General features: G+C 46.5%; 1 protein-coding gene across 1 annotated transcript in view; it reads right to left on the bottom strand.

Moving 5' to 3' along the window:
- The window catches only part of RCOR1 (REST corepressor 1), an 88,321-nt gene extending 73,279 nt beyond the window's left edge, over positions 1–15,042 (bottom strand). Inside the window, exons 1-2 of the mRNA XM_063333082.1 lie at positions 14,603–15,042; positions 14,421–14,480 (exon numbers count right to left, since the gene is read on the bottom strand). Of these exons, the coding sequence (XP_063189152.1) occupies positions 14,421–14,480; positions 14,603–14,792 (250 nt within the window). The 5' untranslated portion in view covers positions 14,793–15,042. The remainder of the gene's footprint in view (positions 1–14,420; positions 14,481–14,602) is intronic.
- Positions 15,043–18,474: the final 3,432 nt, after the last annotated feature.

Below are 18,474 nucleotides of genomic sequence, written 5' to 3'. Positions count from 1 at the left end.
ATGCAGCTTCCCTTCCACCACCCCTCCACCAACCTGGTTGTCTCCTTATCTCAGGAATTCAATTCAAGACCGTATTCTCTGAACTGTAGGAAGGGTGGATTTGCACTCACCTGAACTGGCAACTATATATTTAATCTATCAAATGATAAAACAACAGAAAGCATAGCCAAACACCTTTAGAAGAGAACACTAACAGCAGGGGGTTGGGTTTTTTTAATTAAGATAGGGAAAATCTGCCACTTTTCAGCCTTTCTTGGTTGGTTCTCTTTCTGTTTCCCACCCGCTCCCATCTAGGACACTTAACTTCCAGCTCCGCTGACCTCACAAGTCCTTCTCACATCATTCTTGCATCTTCACTGATTTCTCTCTCCTTACAGTTGCCTGACTACAGAGTCTTGCCAAAATACAGAAGATAAAACACATTCTTGTTGTCAAGTCGGCTTGTCCTTTTAACATATGGCACACAGAGTTTTGTTTCATCTTAAACTCAAAGCAACAAAGTTTAGCAGCCAGCTCTCATTACAGAAGTTGAAATTTTAGGCTCATTAAAAAAATAGTGTATTTAAAATTCTATACTGATTCAAGAACACTGGGAGCTACTTTAAAAAAAAATCAAAGGCAACAGAAAAACATGAGTTTCATACAGCTGGGAAGCAATTCTGCCATTTGCTTCAAGCTTTCTAGTAACATAACGTGGCCTTTGGGTTAACATTTCATTTCAAACCACTTTAAGAGTGTACGATTGCTCTGTGATTGTTCTGCTCCCGTGGACATTTTCATTGGAAAACTCAAAGTCTGGATAGATATGTTCTCTAGTCAGTGCTCACTGATTCTCTAAAACAAAGGGCAAAAAATCCAAGGGCATCAAAAGATGTTTCTAATTACTTTTACACTATTGATGAGAAGCAGATACTTACTCCCTGCTGCATAATACCCATGTGCCAGGTACTGTACAACTCATCAGGACATTCTCTTCCAAATTTGCTTAAAACAAGCTTTTGTAGTTTGACCTACCTCTACCAAGCCTGTACAGTAGCTGTTAACCAAACAGGGAGAAAATGATACATAATAGAATGGTTCTGTTGAAATCTATTACAATCATCTTTCCTAAAACTTCCAGGTACTTTCTGAAAACTTCCCCCCTTCTCCATTCCCATCAGATGCATAGAGATTGATGAGATACACCTCTGCTAAGGGAACTTCACCAGTAAGCCTTACACAGGTATTAACTATAGCTTCACTTAGTCAGAAAAGAGAATTTTAGTTAGAATGATTATGCCCTGAAAGATATGGAAAGATGGATTTCTTTTGAAGGCAGTATCCTGTATCAAATCCATTTCCACCTAAAGAACAGCTACTTAGAACATTTTGTTCAAACTGAAAAATTTCCAGTCCTTTGATTACAAAGGCAACCTGCCAAGTGAGAGTATAAAATTAGCACATTAGTGCAGTAGTGTCTTCCTTACTCTGAAGACAGCTTCAGTGCCTCAACTGCATGCCATAGTTTTACGGGGGTAAAACTGAGCTAAGACTAACTAGATACATTCTTTCCTACTCCAGAGGCTCAGAATCACTGGAACAGCATTGAAATACAGACATCGAGCCAAATTACGTCTACTGATGAAAGAGCAAGAACCGAGCAGCAATAAGAGTGCGAAGGCATCCCTAGCACACGAGAAGAACCCTGCTGCAACAGCCAACAAACACTACAGCAAGCGAGCAGCACCCAACCATTTTATCCCTTCCTGCTGCAGGGCATATTGCAGCACAGCTGTTTCCCACTGTGGCTTGCAAGCACCAAGTCAATTTTTCAAACCCTGGTTGTAACTGCTGCTCACTTTAGAAATGTAAGTTATTTTTAAAATGCATCATCAAAAAAAGGTTCAATACAACCCTTTTCCTTTTATTCTCATGTTTGATAAACATTTCAGCAGACATCTATCCAACTTAAGCAAGCTCTGGGTGTGCACCTGCTCCAAGCTTTGTCCCAACTCTGGCAGCATGAATTAAATCCGCTGCTTTTATTTATATGGTCACTGTAAAGTCACTGGAAAGGTTTCTCCTACCCATCTCTTTCAGAGACCCCATCACATCTCCTCCCACCCTCTCCCCCAACAGACACTGAAATCATTTTGCAAGCAACACTACTGTACCCAGTAGTTTCCTTCTCTTGAGCTGAAACAAAAGGACACACTGCTGCTCGGGAGGTATTGCTCTGGGCAACTTAGCAGCAGCAGCCACCACGGAGCGAGCGATAACCAGACAGGGCAGCATTCCACCGAACTGAGCTGGAGATGGTTGGTTTCAAGAGGAGACCAGTGTCTGCTCCCACAGCCTCTTTGCAAAGGTTCAGGTAAGAGGACATGAAACAGTTCCTTTCCCAGCAAGTTTCAGAGCAATAAGGACTGCTTGCAAGCCTAATTCCCCTGACACCTAATTTATTTATTTTTATGACCTCTAAAAACATTCTTATTAGGAGTTTAAGAAGTTCTGTCTTTATTCATTCCCCCATCCTCCAAAATAACTTCAGCAAGAGGGGTACAATAAAGGACATCACTTTGCCTAATATAACTACTCATGCGCGTGCTTTAGACAGCTTAAACATTTATAAAGGTACTCTCAATATACATACATCCTTTCAAACCAGTAGCAGCCAGTCTCAGATTGTCAGGCAAAACGAGCGCTGCCCATCTCTGCTCCTGGACCAGCACACAGATGTTCCTCAGTCACTAGCTGCACCACAGCAAACTGCAGGACCTCCCAGCTCCAAACCATCTTTGCTTCTGCTCCAAGAGAAAAAAGTAATTTTTCACCCAAATCCACAAATATACCTGTAGACCCCTGCCAATTTTCAGGCTGTTGGCAGGATGGCTGTTTTTGTGCCTGCCCTGTTTGCACAAGGACAGCATCTGACCTGCACATGGAAGACCGTTTGCCATTTCACCTGAAGTTACCTGAGAAAATAAACTGATCCCATGCACTCGCACTCCCAAGCAAATCTGAGGTGACAACCATCTTAAGAATCAATAGGACTGAAAACCCACCCAAAAATACAGAAGGAGCTAGAGCACAATGCAGTAGTTTCCCAGAGAGCAGACTCGCTTCTCAGAGCCAGTACTCACAGGAGGAAACAATTTGCCAAGCAACTCAGATCTTGGGCTGAAAGCCAGAGGACAGCTCTGAAAAATCTTCCCTATGCCACCAAGTTCCCACCAGCAAGCCTCTGCCCTAGGTTTTATACAAGTATTGAATAACTTAACAGGAGAAGAGAGGCGATGAGAACTTCAGATGAGATCCAGCTGTACCCTCCCCAGCTCCCCTCAGCACCACCCAACTCAGCACACCCAACGATGAGCCCGAGGCTGAATCTACAGCAAAAAGACAAGAGGAAAAACACTTCAGAGCACTTGCCTGCCCTCACTGCATCACAGCTCACTGCTCACAGATTTGAGTCAGCCAGCAACCCAAGTTTTGCTCTATTCACAAAATGGGCGAGGAGACCTCCCCTCCCTCTTCTCCAAACCTACAGAGAAGGCTTCAGGCAGACAGAGCTACTCGTGGCAACTCCTCCTTGGTGTCCAGCAGTCAGGGGACAGCTGGAGGCTCCAGCCAAGAGCTCAGCCTATCCCTAGGGCAGCCCTGGCTGTGGAAGAGATCAGCTTTCTCACACACCTGGTTACTCACAGCAGCAGCAGTTCAGAAGAGTGACACTACTGGCCAGAGATGGATGCTCTACCAGGCTAAGTAGGGGGCAAGCATTTGCTCCTACAAGAGCAAGCAGCGCCTTGACGCTTCCAGAGGAGAAGCTGAGGCACAAATTCATCAGTGATGCAAAAAAGCCTTGAGAAAGGAGCCTGAAAAGGCAAAAATATCACTGCTATTTAAATGCTTGAAAAGCAGGCAGACCCCACATCAAGAGAGGCAGGCAAGTTTAAAATAGCTTGTTAAGGGGCAGAGTTCTGCTACATTTTCCCCTCTTTTAGAGCAAAATTATAACAAAGTAAAAGTCATGACTACTTTCTTCCAGCCTGAGAGGAACTTGGGAGAACAACTACAATGTATCTGAGGCACAGAGAAGTCCCCTCTCCTGGACGGACAAAGCAAGGTGAAAGAGGGCTCAGGAGCACAGAAATCCGAGCAGGCTGGGTTAGTAAGAGGGTGGACAGATAGGATGTAGAAGCTGTACACAAATTATAATGAAAGTGGGAGAACCACAAATAGCAACTTAGGAAACAGAAAGGAAAAAAAAAAGGGGGGGGGGTAAGCATATTAAAGGAAAGCAATGTTTTCTTAGAAGTGTTGAGTACAAAAATATTTGGGGCAACTCAAACAAGCAGTTTTCCCCCCCCAGAAGGAGGTAATTTCTGGAAGGACAAGCAAGGACAAGTGCAGTTTGTTAGGGTGGTCAGAGGGGAACAGGACAGCAGTGAGCCAAGGTGCAGAGAGAAAACAACTTCAAAGCAGTTGCTGCGGGAGGTTAAATCAGGTAAGAGCGCACTTTGCTAAGAAAGAAAAAGAGCAGGTGGTAATTGGGAGCATCTCTATAAATGGCCTTATTCCAACAGGAATGACAGTTACTGCACAGCACATGTTTATAAAATAAAATAAAAAAAATATCCATTTAAACCAGTGGCCAGAGCATAACCAATCACTGCCGTGATACAGGAAGCCAACAGCTGCAGAGACAAAGGCGTGCTGGAGCTCAGCCCTCAAGAAGAGCACGAGGCCCATCTCTCCCTTTGAGTTTGGGTCTCCAGTTCCATTCAGGCCCCTCTAATTTACCATACATGCTTTATCAGGCATCGACGACAAAAATAACATGAGGGAACGGGCTGCCCTTATTTCTTGAACAAGAAGTACCAAAACACAAGCTTGGGACAAAGCAACTTATCAACAAGAGATTGCCCAAGTTAAAAGTTCCAGCTTGTCCAGCACATACCAGCATCTACGCTAACAGTGTGCAAAAGCATTCTAAGTTTTGAAAGTGTTTACCTTGCCTTAGTCATAATTTTAAGGTTTTACAGCCAGAGTTTAGAAGCGATCTTGTGATATTTTAAGCCGGTGACCTTTGTTTAGAGTGAATGTCACTTTTAGCAGTATCTATTTTAATGCAGGCTACAACTTTTGGACTATATGAGCAGTGCAACAGTTTTGCACTGGATGGCACATGGCTTTACTACGCAGAGCTTTGTTCTTAAGAGAAGGTTGCATCAAAACCTACCTGCTGAAACTCCCGTTCACCCAATGCCCACACACTCATTATTCAGATGTAGAAGAGGGGGTTCCCCCAAGGTTGGCTGGTGTCAGGGGACCCTTTTGGGGCTGGTTTCATTCTGCCAGCCTAAAAACAAAGACCCAGAATTTTGGGTGAGCCGAGCAGTCTTCCCCCACAAAAGAGATAGGATATCAGAAAAGGGTTTTTTTTTTGTTGTTAAGACTACTTAATCCACACGTTGAGCTGGGTCTGCCTAGCAACAAGTTGGAGTTTTAAACTTGTATCATCCTACTTGTGTTCCCATGGCTACTGTCACGAACAGCGCAGTGGCAGCTGTACAAATCAGCACAAGGGTCCCAGGAGGGACATCTTTAAGATTCCCAGACAGAAAACAATACTGAGAAAGTATGAACGCTACACCTGGTATGCCTGCCTTTACAGCCCTTTATGCCCTGCGAAAACCACCCAGAGCAGACCCCTCCTAGGGATGGAGAGATATTAGTCAGGGGAATAGACATGCACGCTGACATCTACAGATCATTTGCACTGTTTAGCACAAAAAAAAAGCTTGGATTATAGATGCAGCACTTTTAGCTTCTCACAAAGCTGTTAGCTTACCTAAACACAGAACTATATACAACTCCAGCCAACAGCGTCTGCTGCGTGGGGCAGCTACCTCTCAACACAAAGTGTGAAGTAGGTGAAAAATCCTCACCCCATCCCCATTCATGCATGGCCAAGACTCAAACCGATGCTATTGATGAGAAGAGAGGGATGAGTTTAGACCCCCAAAGAAGGTGGAAAGTCAGAGGGAGGAGAAAATAGCTCCACATTTCAATGAAAGCTGCAAGTAAAGAGTTGCTTCAAAAGCAGTGCTGTTATGTAAACCAGACCTTCCCAGTTCTGCCGCTTCAGTTCCTCAAGAGGGGAGGCCGTTTCCTACTCAGGAGAGGTTTTTCTTAGCCTTTATCCATCCCTGGTCCCTCTGTGGAATTAAAATGTCTCTGTGCCCTCTCCAGCGACTCTCACCAGGGAACAGTTAAGAGGGGAGGGCAGGCATTGGTGCCCCTGCGTGCAAGCCATGTTTATATGTATTCCTTAGGGATTTCTGAACCTAGAAGCCACAAATATGATTACACATTTGTTATGTTGTGCATTCATACTACAGTTATAAAGTCTAGAAGGACACCAATTCAAGGTCACATACACTAATTATTTTCAATACCCAACTTTCAAATCAAAGTCTCTATATGAACTAAACCCCAACCTGATAAGACATCTAGTCATCTAAAAGTACATGCACATGCTATCATGACAGGTTATCACAGATACCTACAGACAGCAGAACTGAAAAGCTGTGATAGACAGCCACGTGGTTAGACTCCTCTAATTAGGCAACTACGTTACAAAAACAAGCCGTAGGCTCTCTCAGATTATTTTTTGTGAAATCCATCCAGGTGAAGAGCACTGAGATAAGAGAGGTGGCAAGGAAGATGAAATAACTTTAAGGACAAAAACTCACAACTCCATCCTCCTGCCCCTAATGGGGCAGGGGAATATTTTTCTAGAGATATACCTAGTTACACACACACAGAGTAGATAGGAGATCCTGCTGATGTTCCCTAGAGGTACCTGCATGATAGAAGGACAGGGCTGAAGGGGGAAGCATAAATTAGAATTTCCTCCCAAGAGGGGATTTTCGCAATTTTATCACACTGCTGCAGCCTCCTCCCCCCAGAGAGGCAACATTTACCAATACTTCCTTTATGAAGTTCAAAGAGCAAGCTGCTGCACAGAGCTGAATTTTTGAAGATACTTGGAAAGGTAGGTTAAACTCAGTTGTTTAGTCTCCAAACCTCACATGAGAAGCAAAATGAATGCAATGAAGCAAATTTACTGAGTTTGACCTACAATACTTAAAGGCAGTCACATCACAATCTGTTGCATTTCAAAACAAACAGTGAGAGGAGCACAAAAGCAGCCCAATTCTAGAATATGCTGGAGAAACTTTCACTGTCTTCACAAAGGCTGAGCACATCCTCTTGCACTTTCGAAAAGCACAAAGTAGTCAAAACTTACATATGGAACTATAAATTAAAAGCTTGTAAAGTTTAAAGAAAGACACCCCTAACCTAACGTTCCTTAAAAAATGCTTTTGTAAGACAAATTTTAGTTTACAAATCAACTTTTTATTTTCAATAATTGAATTTCAAACTGTTCCTTCAAGTTAAAACATTTAAGAATGCGGGATTGCTTATCTTGTTATAATGTCAAGTCAAAGCCTCAAAAGACAAGGTCACCCAGTGCAGAAAGAGATATAGACTTCCTGGGAAGGGAGCACACTCTAACTACCCCAAAGTTTTCTTTTTGGTCTCTAGACTCAACCAACCATTAGTCACCATGTCTCAATCTTACCTTACACTTGGAATGGGTAAGGCAAGGCTTGGCCATGACCAGCAATTGCTACACCTAAGGGAAGCGGGGATTAGCACTAACCACAAGTTTCTGAGGAGCCAGTTACTTCAGATTTACCTGCCTGGCACATATTAAAAAAAAAAAAGTATATTAATATTACAACATAGTTAAAAAAATACATACAGATGTCCAACGAAGCATTGTCATTTATATTACTCTGAAGGTATGTGACAGGACTAGAGCCCACTATAAGCAGCATTATACAGTGCACCTTGATCACAGAGGCAAAGATTTCCGAGCTAATTATAATGACTAATCACAGGGAGCTCTAAGCCTTCACTTGGCCAAGTCACAGACCTAACTAGGGCTGAAAACAAGAGTTTTAAGAGCAACTCATTAAGCAGCAGGAACCAGCTATGAAGAACAAAGCATTCACTCTACCTAGTATTAATTCCAGTCCAGCCATTAATACATTTGTCAGTACATGAGACAGCTATTACCTCCACATACAAACACTGCATGTGCCAGGCAGGGAAGGAAGCCACAGGCTTTGGCTGCACTGAGACTTGTTTGTTTACTACAGCATTCAGGTTTGAGAAGGATGTTCTCAGTACTATTTGAATAACGAGAAAGCGTCGAAGCCATCCCTTAGAATAAGGTGGAGCTGGAGCTCTGCTCACCACCAGCAGCCTCTGCACCCCTTCACAGGACAAGTGAACAGACTGGCTGAAAGCTAACTACTGAGCCACAGAGGCTTAAACATGGTCTTCCTTGGCTGAGCAGCCCAGAGGTAAGAAAGGTATGACACCAAATAACAGCTGTGCTCTTGCTGAGGTGCCAGAGATACGGATAATAAAGTCCCCAGCTTGAGCGCTACTCTTTTTGTCTAGGGTGGATTTAAAAAACAGAGGATAAGCCGAAGCATCAGCATCTACAAGTCAGCTTCATTCTCCTCGTGTATAGGTGTAGTAAGAGTGCACCCTCTCCTGCCACAGTGACTGGACCAGCAGTATGTATCAGTGAAGAACAAGACAAGACTGAGACTCACCCACACACTGGCAGAGCTGCCAGCACATTAAGGAGGTGGCAGGAGACATCTCCCCTTTCCCCAGGGCTGTTGGGGACCAGCCTGACCATAAGAACCCCCTTCACTTGCACCTAAATGGCCATGGGGTTGAGACAGCCAAAAAACAAGGTTTCAGCAACAGCTTTTAGTGAAGCACCTGTTGAGGAACTTCTCAGCTGCTCTGCAGTACAGCACAGAGAGGCTGTGACTTGTGGAAGGAGGGCAAGACAAATATAGCCCATGAGGGAGTATGAGTCTGAGCAAACTACAACTGGGATGAAAAGCTCCTCTTCTCACCAGATAGTTTAACAGAAAACCCACCATACCCAAATTTTCCACCACCTAACTGGGAAAAGACACTTCTGTTGGGGATGATGCACGTCTCCTCAGACAACAGTGAAAGGACGAAGGCACGCCTGGTTTATCAAGATACTAGGCAGCCTCTCTCAGCCCAAACACATTGGGCATTAGTACATTATGGTTTGGTATTTCTGATTACATCAAACATCCTCCATAACTCTCCCTTCTTTTCCAAAGAGACTATTGCACTAAAGGAGTTCCTCCTGCCTGTTTCGTTTAAGGCAAAGTCATTTGAGGAGATGAGATAGCTCTCCAGGATACCAGTATTTCCAGTTTCAGGAGTTTGGTTTTGACTTTTCCACTTGCTTAGATGGAGATCCCAAAGTCTCACCTGAAGAGCACGCTTTTTTCCCCACCCCCTTTCTAATGAGTCCGTTCACGTAAACACCATTTTCTCTTACAGTCATTGGGTACTCAGACTATTTGCAAACTATTAGGACTGTTAGGAGCAGGACTATTTGCAAACAAAGAAACAGAACAAGCTGGCTGGGAGCTGGACTTGCCAAGTGCAAGTCATAAGGGGGCTTTTAACAACATCTTGTTAAAGGGTTATAATCCCTATTGTGTAGGTCAATACAGGTGCTTCTGCCCAGAACCCCACGAAGTCGCTGAAGATGCAACCTAATGAAATCTGGCCTTTACAAGCACCAGAGAAATACAGCTATTCTAGGGGAATCAGCCACCCAGGGGCTGTCCCATTATTGTACTTTCACCTTTGATCCTAAATGGAGAGAGCAGAGCATGAGCGCATTTTAACAGCCCGAGTTGGATGGATGGATGCACCAGCTTCCTCCCCTCAGACACAGCTATGCCACCACTTCCCTATCAGGCATTCCAGATCAGAGACAGCAGAGACTATGTTATTTTTTTTTCCACCCTTCTTAGACACAACTATACTGTTAAGAGTTTCTGACTACATTGAAAAGGGTTGTCGGTTTCTCCCGCCCCTCCAACTCCCCTCTTCATTTTTGGTAATGCTGAAACAACACAGTCTTGGCCATGAAAGAAGGTCAGGGAATATCAAGTGTCTGTGCAAGAACACAGCTAACAGCGTGGACCAAAGAAGGAGCTCCTCAAGGACTAGTGACTTTCTGGCAGTGAGCACCTTCCAGCAAGATTTTCTGCACCTATGGGGCGAAGCACTAGAGAGTATTTCCTTCCAACGTTTTTACTTTAACTGTTACAATACAACAAAAAAAACCTGGGAAGAGAGCAGCTTTGCAAACAAGGGCTTGAAGTCTCCCAACTGACACATCCCGACTTTGGATGTCTACAACAAGACACTATTGAGTCCAACCAGCTTTTGCTCATCTGTTTCCACTGGAAATAGCCCCAGAAGCTGCTTTACAAAGATGACCAACACAACTGATGTCCAAAGCTATAAGATGTGGCCTGTATTCTTACTGCCATCACAACAAATGAGAGAATCTAAGGTTGTAGTGCTATGAAGGAGAAAGAAAAGATCATCTGCCTTCAATACGTGTCAAAATTCAAGAGAAACCATTCTCTTCAGGGAGTTATTTAACACTCCTCAAAATTATGGAACCTTTAATCTTCACTTGAAGTCACTCACTGTGTTAAAGTGCTCACTAATGTTTTCTTCCTCTTATTTTGCTATTTATGCTATTGGAACATTGAAAATAAGTAACAAGTAAAACGGTCAAGTGCAATATCAGTGCTTCCCCATATGGAAGATTTTTATTTAGCTTTAGGATATGCAACGTTTCCTTACACTGAGTTTTTCCATTAACAGGACATGTGGGTTTCATTTGTATGGATTAGAAGAACCCTCTTCAAAACCTTCGATGTCTCAGACTGAGAAATCGCAAGAAATGCTGACCTACTGATACCAGTCTTTCTTTAGTGCTAGGCCTGAATTTTAGGCTTGCAAATATTTGACTCCAAGCTCCAATAAGAGAAGAAATAGGAGAGACAATAGCAATTTTTCACATCACATCTGTGAAATCAAGGCCAAACAGTGAAACACAGCTCAATTGCAAGTTTTACTGATTCTAGTGAGCTCTGTCATGGTATTTTCATCCCAAAAAGTTTTGCCTGTTCTTCTCCCTGCTTGAATCGGCTTGTTTAATAAACACTTTGCCTCTGCAAAAGCCTTGCCTTTACTGTACAACTATTCTTATTATACAAATAATAACAGAGTTGTAAGTACTATACAATAATAACAGAGGTGTAAGTTTTTGAGAGAATAAAAGAAGTAGGATCAATGTAGTGAGAACTTACTTTCCTGAAGTAAGGAGAGATTGGGATACATAAGAAAGATAGCAACATTACTTTTGGCAAAGAACCTGTAGGCTTTGCCACCATTAAGACATTTACTGAAGGGGCTGTGAGTAAGGACCATCTGCTATAGGATTCCAGCCACTGGGATTTTTACAGTCAAAGAATCACATCAGGCCCTTTCTCAGCCACTGCCACAGCAAGTTTTAGCCATAAGGAGAATTAAAAACTTGCACCAAAATATTTTAATCCAGAATGAGAATTTGTTATTTTCTGGTTCTAAGGATTAAGCAAAAACAAAGAACCACAACCCTTAACCATTTTCCTCATACTCTGCTCAAACAAGGGAGAGACAAGCACTCTCTGTCCTCCTCTGTGCTAACCAAAAGGTGCTGAGGTCCCTTCCCTCCCTAAACCTAGGCAATTGTTAAGGTAACACTCTCTTCACTTTCAGGCCATACCATTTGGTACTTTTTTGCTCTTCTCTAGCTATTTAATTCATGCAACCCAGCCCAACATCCCACCACTGCCTCACTCTACCTCCCTCTTCTCACATAGTCTCACAGATAAGGATTTCAGAAAAGCTTTCCTAATTTTATTGCTGTTTCCTACAGCTCACATGTGGTTGAGAAGTGAAACAAAATTAAATGCTTTCTCTGCCCCTCTGCATGGGGACAGAGGAACTCCCACATAAGAATGCTGATGTAAGAATCAGCAGTTACAGATATACCTCAGCCAAACCCGAGGTATAACTGAACATTAAGTTAAAAAAAAAAATACACACAAGGCCTAGTCTGTGCCATTTTCCCCTCAGACACAGCTAGAGCGGGATGAGCCCTCCGCATTTTACCAGACAGCTAATCTGAAGGTGAAAGCCTCTGCAACACGACACCAAGAAACCTTCAAGCTTTAGGATCCTTTGGTCAACCAGCCCCTAAAATTTCTAGTGAGAAACAGACACAGTATCTGCGCCCTCTGGTAACGCTATTCAATCAATTTAACTTTAAAATTACCAGTGATACGGGACAACTTAACAGTTTCAGTCAAAAGGTCTTAGTGCAGCGTGTGTTAGGCTTATTTAGGGTTTTCTTTCTTAAACAGGGAAACAAAAGAGGCATAACAAATAAACACAACGTGGCTATTTAGCCTTCAGGACCCAGAAGAGATCACAAAATTCAGGGAACAATGTTGCAAAATTATTCCCGCATAATTCCACAGGCCAGGAAACCAACTCTTCAATACACAAGCAGACAAAAGTTCACCTCAAACTTGTTAATTAAGAAGTATACTTTTAAGGAGGGGGAAAAAAAAAAGAAGAAGAAAAAATAGAGAGGCCAATAAAGGGGGATCCCAATGCCCATTCAGGTCATCAGAAGACCGATCATTTACTTCGGGTGAATCTACTGCAAAGAGCTTGCTATACTACACTGTGTACTCAAAGAAGAGCGCCTGCTGATGCTGTGTTAGGGTAGATATTACTCAGAAAAAAAAATTGTTTCCCCACATCAGACACTTCCCCCTCCCTTCCACTCCACACAGCACTGAAAGCAGTAACCTTTGTATAGGTCACCGTACATCTATAAGTTAAAACCAGAACAATATATAACCGAGAACATAATAATGAGGAAGGGGCATGTATTTTTTTTTCCCCTCCATCTATTATGTTAGAGAAATGAATTACACAAAAGAGTGTAATTCACAGGGGTGACCGAAAAGCTGAAGTATTGTTGTGATACCTGGCTAATAGCCAGTGTGATGCGCGTTGTGTGTTACAGAAACATCGTGTTTGACCTACAGATTGAAAAACAGTGTCAACTGCTGCCTAACTAACAGCTCCCCCTCCCTCCCCCCCCACTTTTTCTCCTCCTCCTTCCCCCTCCTCCTCCCTTCCTCCTCCTGGTCAACCAAGAAATGGAGTTCCCATGTGCCAAGACCTTGTATCTTATTTTGTCACGAAAATGAAGAGGGGAAGGAGTGGGGAAAAAATTATCCTGTAAATAAGTACAAGTAATATTGAACTTAAGAAAAAAAGCCTCTTTGCGCACCCCCCCCCCCACACACACACACACACCCCGGGGCCTTAACAGTTAAGAACACATATCTTTAATAATAAAAAAGGCATCCAACATATTAGCGTACAGTCTGAGGACGATCCACGAGGAACCTTTTTCCTGAATCCACACAATAGTAACTCTCAGGATTATTCGATAAGGAGACACCGTGTCTTTCCACACCATTCTTTTTGTTTTAAGGCAAGAGGTGCGGAGGATTCAATTAAGTTTGGGCTGGGCAAAGGGACAACTCCAAACGCTAAGATCTCCAGACAGGAGCGTTTTTGCTAGCTTCAACCTCCACTTAAAAAGGAACAATACAAAAAAAAACCAAACATTGCTTAGATTTCAAACTAAGGAGGTCAACAGCCTGTCTTTCTATACACGGAGATACATCAGTACTAACGTGCTTCCAGCACCTGCCTTTCAGCACAGCCCCAATTCCTTTGTTTGCTCAAAATTTGCTTCCATACCACTTTAAATAAGCTTACAAAGAACCGCAGCAGAATAGCTGGAATGTGAAACATTTTTTATTTTTTTTTTTTTGGGGGGGGGGGGGGGGGCGAGCAGCTTCTTAGGAGGCAAGAAAATTAAAATACCGACCCAAGTCGCTTCTAAATATGTTCGGAAAAAAAAAATTATATTCACAACTTGATGCCTTCTAGTTCCACCCTTACTACCGAGTCTATAGACAGAGGAGTCCAAGAGGGGGTAAAATAATAAAAAAAAAAGAAAGAAAAAAAGAAAAAAAAAAAAACCACCCAACTGCCATCTCCTGCCTCCTCCAGCCCTGCCAGCTTCCCTGTTCCTCCCTGCCTGCAAAGCGCCCTCTGGAAAGCATCGAGACTTCTTTTATCAACCGTGTGTGTCGGAGGGGGGGGGGAGGAAGGGGGGGTCCTTGTTCTTGCTTTGGGTGTTGGGGGTTGAAATTAGTAGGGATTAATTTTGGAAACCCCCCCCGCCCCGATGAGCGGTACCCGCCCCCCCCCCCAGGGCTCCGCTCATCGGGGGGGGTCCAAAGCAATGGATGGTGGGGGAAGTCGCCCCCTTTAAAAAAAATATAATAAAGACTTACCGGGGTCGAAATCGGGGACCACCGCCTGGTACTGCGGCCCGACCCTCATCCCGCCGCCAGCTGAGGGAGGCAGAGGGAGAAGCGTTACCCGCGTGGGCCCGCCCGGCCCCTACCTCCCCCCCCCCCCGCCTCCTTTCCCCTCAGTTACCACACACCGCCATCCCCCCCTCCCCGCTCCTCACCGTGCTCCTCATCGCTGGAGGACCCCGAGCTCCCCTCCTCCCACGAGTTGCCGCTGCTGTTGCCGTTGGGGGCGGCGGATAAACTTTTGCTGCCGCCGTTGTTGTTGTTATTATTCCCCCCGGCGGCGTTGTGGTTCCTGCCCCGCCGTTTCCCCGAGACCTCCGGGCCCTTCTCGATCATGGCTGGCATCTAGGGGAGGAAAAGCGGGGGGGGGGGGTGTGGGGGGTGTGGAAAAGAAGAAAGGCGGAGGGGGGGGGTCGGAGTTTAAAAACTGCTGGGGGAGGCGCCGAGGGCGGGCGGGAGCCGGGGCGGGCCGGTGAGCGGCGGCGGCGCTGCTGCTACATCCCCCACCGCGATCGCCCCGAAGTTTGAGGCTCATCCCAGCCCTGCGCTGGGACTCCGTTCAACCTGCGCTGCTGCCTGCTCACCCGGCCCCGCCTTCCGCCCCCTTCCCATTGGCTGAACCTAGATTTTGGGAGGCCAGCCCGCCCGCTCATTGGGCGGCGCTTCCTGTCCATCCTGCCGGCCCGGCGCTTCCGTTTGCTGAGTTAGGTGGAGGCGTATCGCCGGGCTGTACGTGTGAGGGCTCCGCGATCTCTCCGCCCAGCGATACCTCTCCTCCCGAGGGCTACGGCGGAGCGGAGCGGGGGGGAGAGGCGGGTTCGTACGCCCCCGCCGAAGCGGCTTCTCCCCGGCCCGGCCCGCCGAGGGGGCGGCAGTGCAGTCCGCCGCCCCGCTGTGAACTCAGCTCCGGGAGGAGGGTGGCGAGGGACTACTTTCCCCCCTCTTCCCCCCCGCCGCGGCGGAAGGTTACGGCGTGGTTTGAATGGGCTCCATACAAAGCCCCCGGTGCCCGGGGGCCGTGGTTGGGGTTGCTGGGGCGGGCAGGGTTGGTGGCTGTTGGCCGCTTGCTCGACCTGTCCGGGGTGGTCCCCGCCGGTAGGGTCGGCCGCTCCGCGCGGGGGGAAGGAGTTCTCCGAGGGGGTGGGGGGGATCCAGCGACCGGGAGTGCCCTGGGGAGAGCTGAGGGGGGCGGCCTGGCCGGCCGGGAGCGATGCTGAGGGGATAGTGGGCGGGGGGATGACCCCCCTGTCCCGGGAGCGGAGCCCTGAGGGGGTGAGAGCAGCCAGCCGGGAAACGAGCACCACCCGGACGGGCTCCCCCCGCCTTGGGGACGCAGCCCAGAGCAGGGCTAGGCGCCGCCAGCAGGGTGCTGCTGGCTCCCCCCGCAGGCAGGGCCGGCGGCCGGGGTGTCTCACAGTCACGAGGAGCCGCCGAAGCCCTTGCCCCAGGCTGGGGGTCGCCCCGGGGTCCCCTCAAGAAACTCCTGAGGCCTCCAGGGGCTCCTCTGCCGAGTCGAGAGCCGCTCCTTGGGCCCAGTGCGAGCAGCCCACCCCACACCCCGAATTTCAAGGCCCCATGGCTGAGGCCGCCGAGGAGCCCCTTTGCCCGCGAAGGCCTGGGCACGGCACAGAAGCCCTCCCCGCATGGCCACCCTCGTAGCCGCCGTCCCGCGCCGTCGTGCCTTCCCCCGGTGCAGCCCCGCAGCGTGGGTGCTGCCCCGCCATCGGCCTCGCACGGCAGCGCTCCCCAAAACCGGGAAGGAAACAAAAGGGGAAGTGAGAGCACTTTTCCTTTCCCTGTCGCACGAGGCTCCCGTCAAACCCTGCACATTCCGAGGAGGAATGGATTAGGAGGGACAATGGGGACGGGGATTTGGACCCGTCCGGGCAAAAATGGGCAACAAAAGTACACAAACTGCTCGCTTTTATTTGCGACTGGAACTGTACAGCGGGGTGAGGGAAAACAATACATAATCATGGAAAGCAGCTTGTGAGGCGTGTCTTCTATTTTCATTCAAATTAACTTCTGTAGCAAGTTGGGTTGTTGGGGTTTTTTTTGTGTTGGTTTCTTTTTTTATTGTCCCGTGCAATTAAAAGTGCAATTTGACTAGCAGCGGTTATCTCGTATCAGACAAACTGTCCCCAGCCACTCCCCTCCTCCCTCTGCCATTTTAATCCGAGAGAATTTGCTCAGGGGGAGGGGGAAAGAGCTGTTGAGGGAGAGCTACCGTCTGTAGCGCTGGTCTCACCCTGCCTTTCCTGTATCGTGCTCAAGATTATCAAAATGATTTCACTGCTGGGTAGTGGTTTGGAAAGGGTCCTCGTTAATTTTCATGCGCTATTCGCTCCATTCAAATTAGAGAAAGAAACACCTTTCTGAAATGCATGTTAGTTTCTAGTGACCTCTTTTCAATATTTACTTTCCCCTCTATACTCCCTGTATGTGTTGTGTGTGTATACTGACAGATGCATACTGTTTCCTTCATGTACACATGCAGGTACCTGTGAATATTTATTCACCACATCTATTTATTTACAGCACAAAAAAAGAAGTTAGTTACACTACATAAAAATAACTTTTTTCTAGCTCACAGAACTTAATTTTATGATGGCAACTCTTGATCCTACACTCTTTAAAAATATCAGTTCTAAATCAGGGGAATAATTAGCGATGCTCTGAAACCCCAGCGCTGACAGCCACGAACATTTCCCGGTGCAAAGCGTATTAGTTCTTTAGCACAGAAGACATTTTCATGATAGACAGGAATGCAAACATGGCAGGGTGTTCATTATCTTTCTCTGTACTCCAGTGTTTCTACTCCAAGGGCAGGAAGGGAACACCTGATTTTTCATTTAAAAATGAGCTTGAGTGGAATTTGAAAGGTTTTTCACTCTGCTTTGCAAGTCTTAGCCCTGAAAAAAAAAAAAAGCTCACCCAAGAATTAGACCGAAGCACACCTGAGTATTCAACTTGAACCTGAGACCACAAATGTGCTTACGCAGGGGACACGTGTGTACGGCTTTGCAAATCGGGGACTAATTTTGGTCTTCCTTCACTTCCTCTCCCTCCCTCCCTCCTCCTCTCTTCATAGCCGTTACCCACTTAGGCCCCAGGACTAAAATCTAAGTCAATCATCTAAAATATTTATAACACAATTTCACTCTTTTAAACTGTTGAAACGACGTTTACTGCTGGCGCTTCACAACTGTTTGCCTCTCTTGAAGCTGTGGCCCTGGCCCTGCCCCTCCCAGGAGTGGGGTTGAGTAGCACCATTCCCATAGGAGCAGGGTTGAGCAGCACTGTCCCATAGGAGCGGGTGGAGGAGCACGATCCCGTTGGAGTAGGATTGAGCAGCACCATCCCATAGGAGCAGGTGGAGGAGCACCATCCCGTTGTAGTAGGATTGAGCAGCACCATCCCATCAGAGCAGGATTGAGCAGCACCATTCCCATAAAAGCAGGTCTGAGCAGCACCGTTCCCACAGGAGCAAGGTTGAGCAGCACCATCCCATCAGAGCAGCTGGAGGAGCAGTGCATCCTGTGTCGCCCCACCTCTGCTTGGCAGCACCACGACTGATGCCACCCATGCCAAAGCCATTGCCTGGGACGGCAGGGCACACTCTGATGCTCCCGCCCGCTCACCAGGCGGTTCCTTATCCCTGGCAGAAGATGAGGAGATGCCCAGGAACAGGAGTGGATCCCTCTCCCTTGGGTGCCAAGGGGAGTGTGTGTGTGTGCAGTGTGCACATGTGTGTGTCCCCAGAGCAGGCAGTCTCAGGGCTGTCACTGTCACAGCCAGCCTGCGCCTGTCACAGGTGTTGTCCAAGGCCAACAACACCCTCTTCATCCCCAGCAGGGCTGCTGTTCTCTTTTTCAAACTTTTCTGCAGAAACTCATGAGCCATGAACATAACACCTCCCATGCTGATGAAGCTTTTTACTTCTAACCATTAAGATTTTTTTTTGTGTTTGTTTTTGCTTCCTTAATGGTGGCGTTTGGTTTCTTTCCACTCAGGCTAAAAGCCTGAA

The sequence above is a fragment of the Chroicocephalus ridibundus genome, chromosome 4 (genome assembly GCF_963924245.1).
Source record: "Chroicocephalus ridibundus chromosome 4, bChrRid1.1, whole genome shotgun sequence".
Classification (NCBI taxonomy): domain Eukaryota; kingdom Metazoa; phylum Chordata; class Aves; order Charadriiformes; family Laridae; genus Chroicocephalus; species Chroicocephalus ridibundus.
This window is presented reverse-complemented; position numbering and strand designations above follow the sequence as displayed.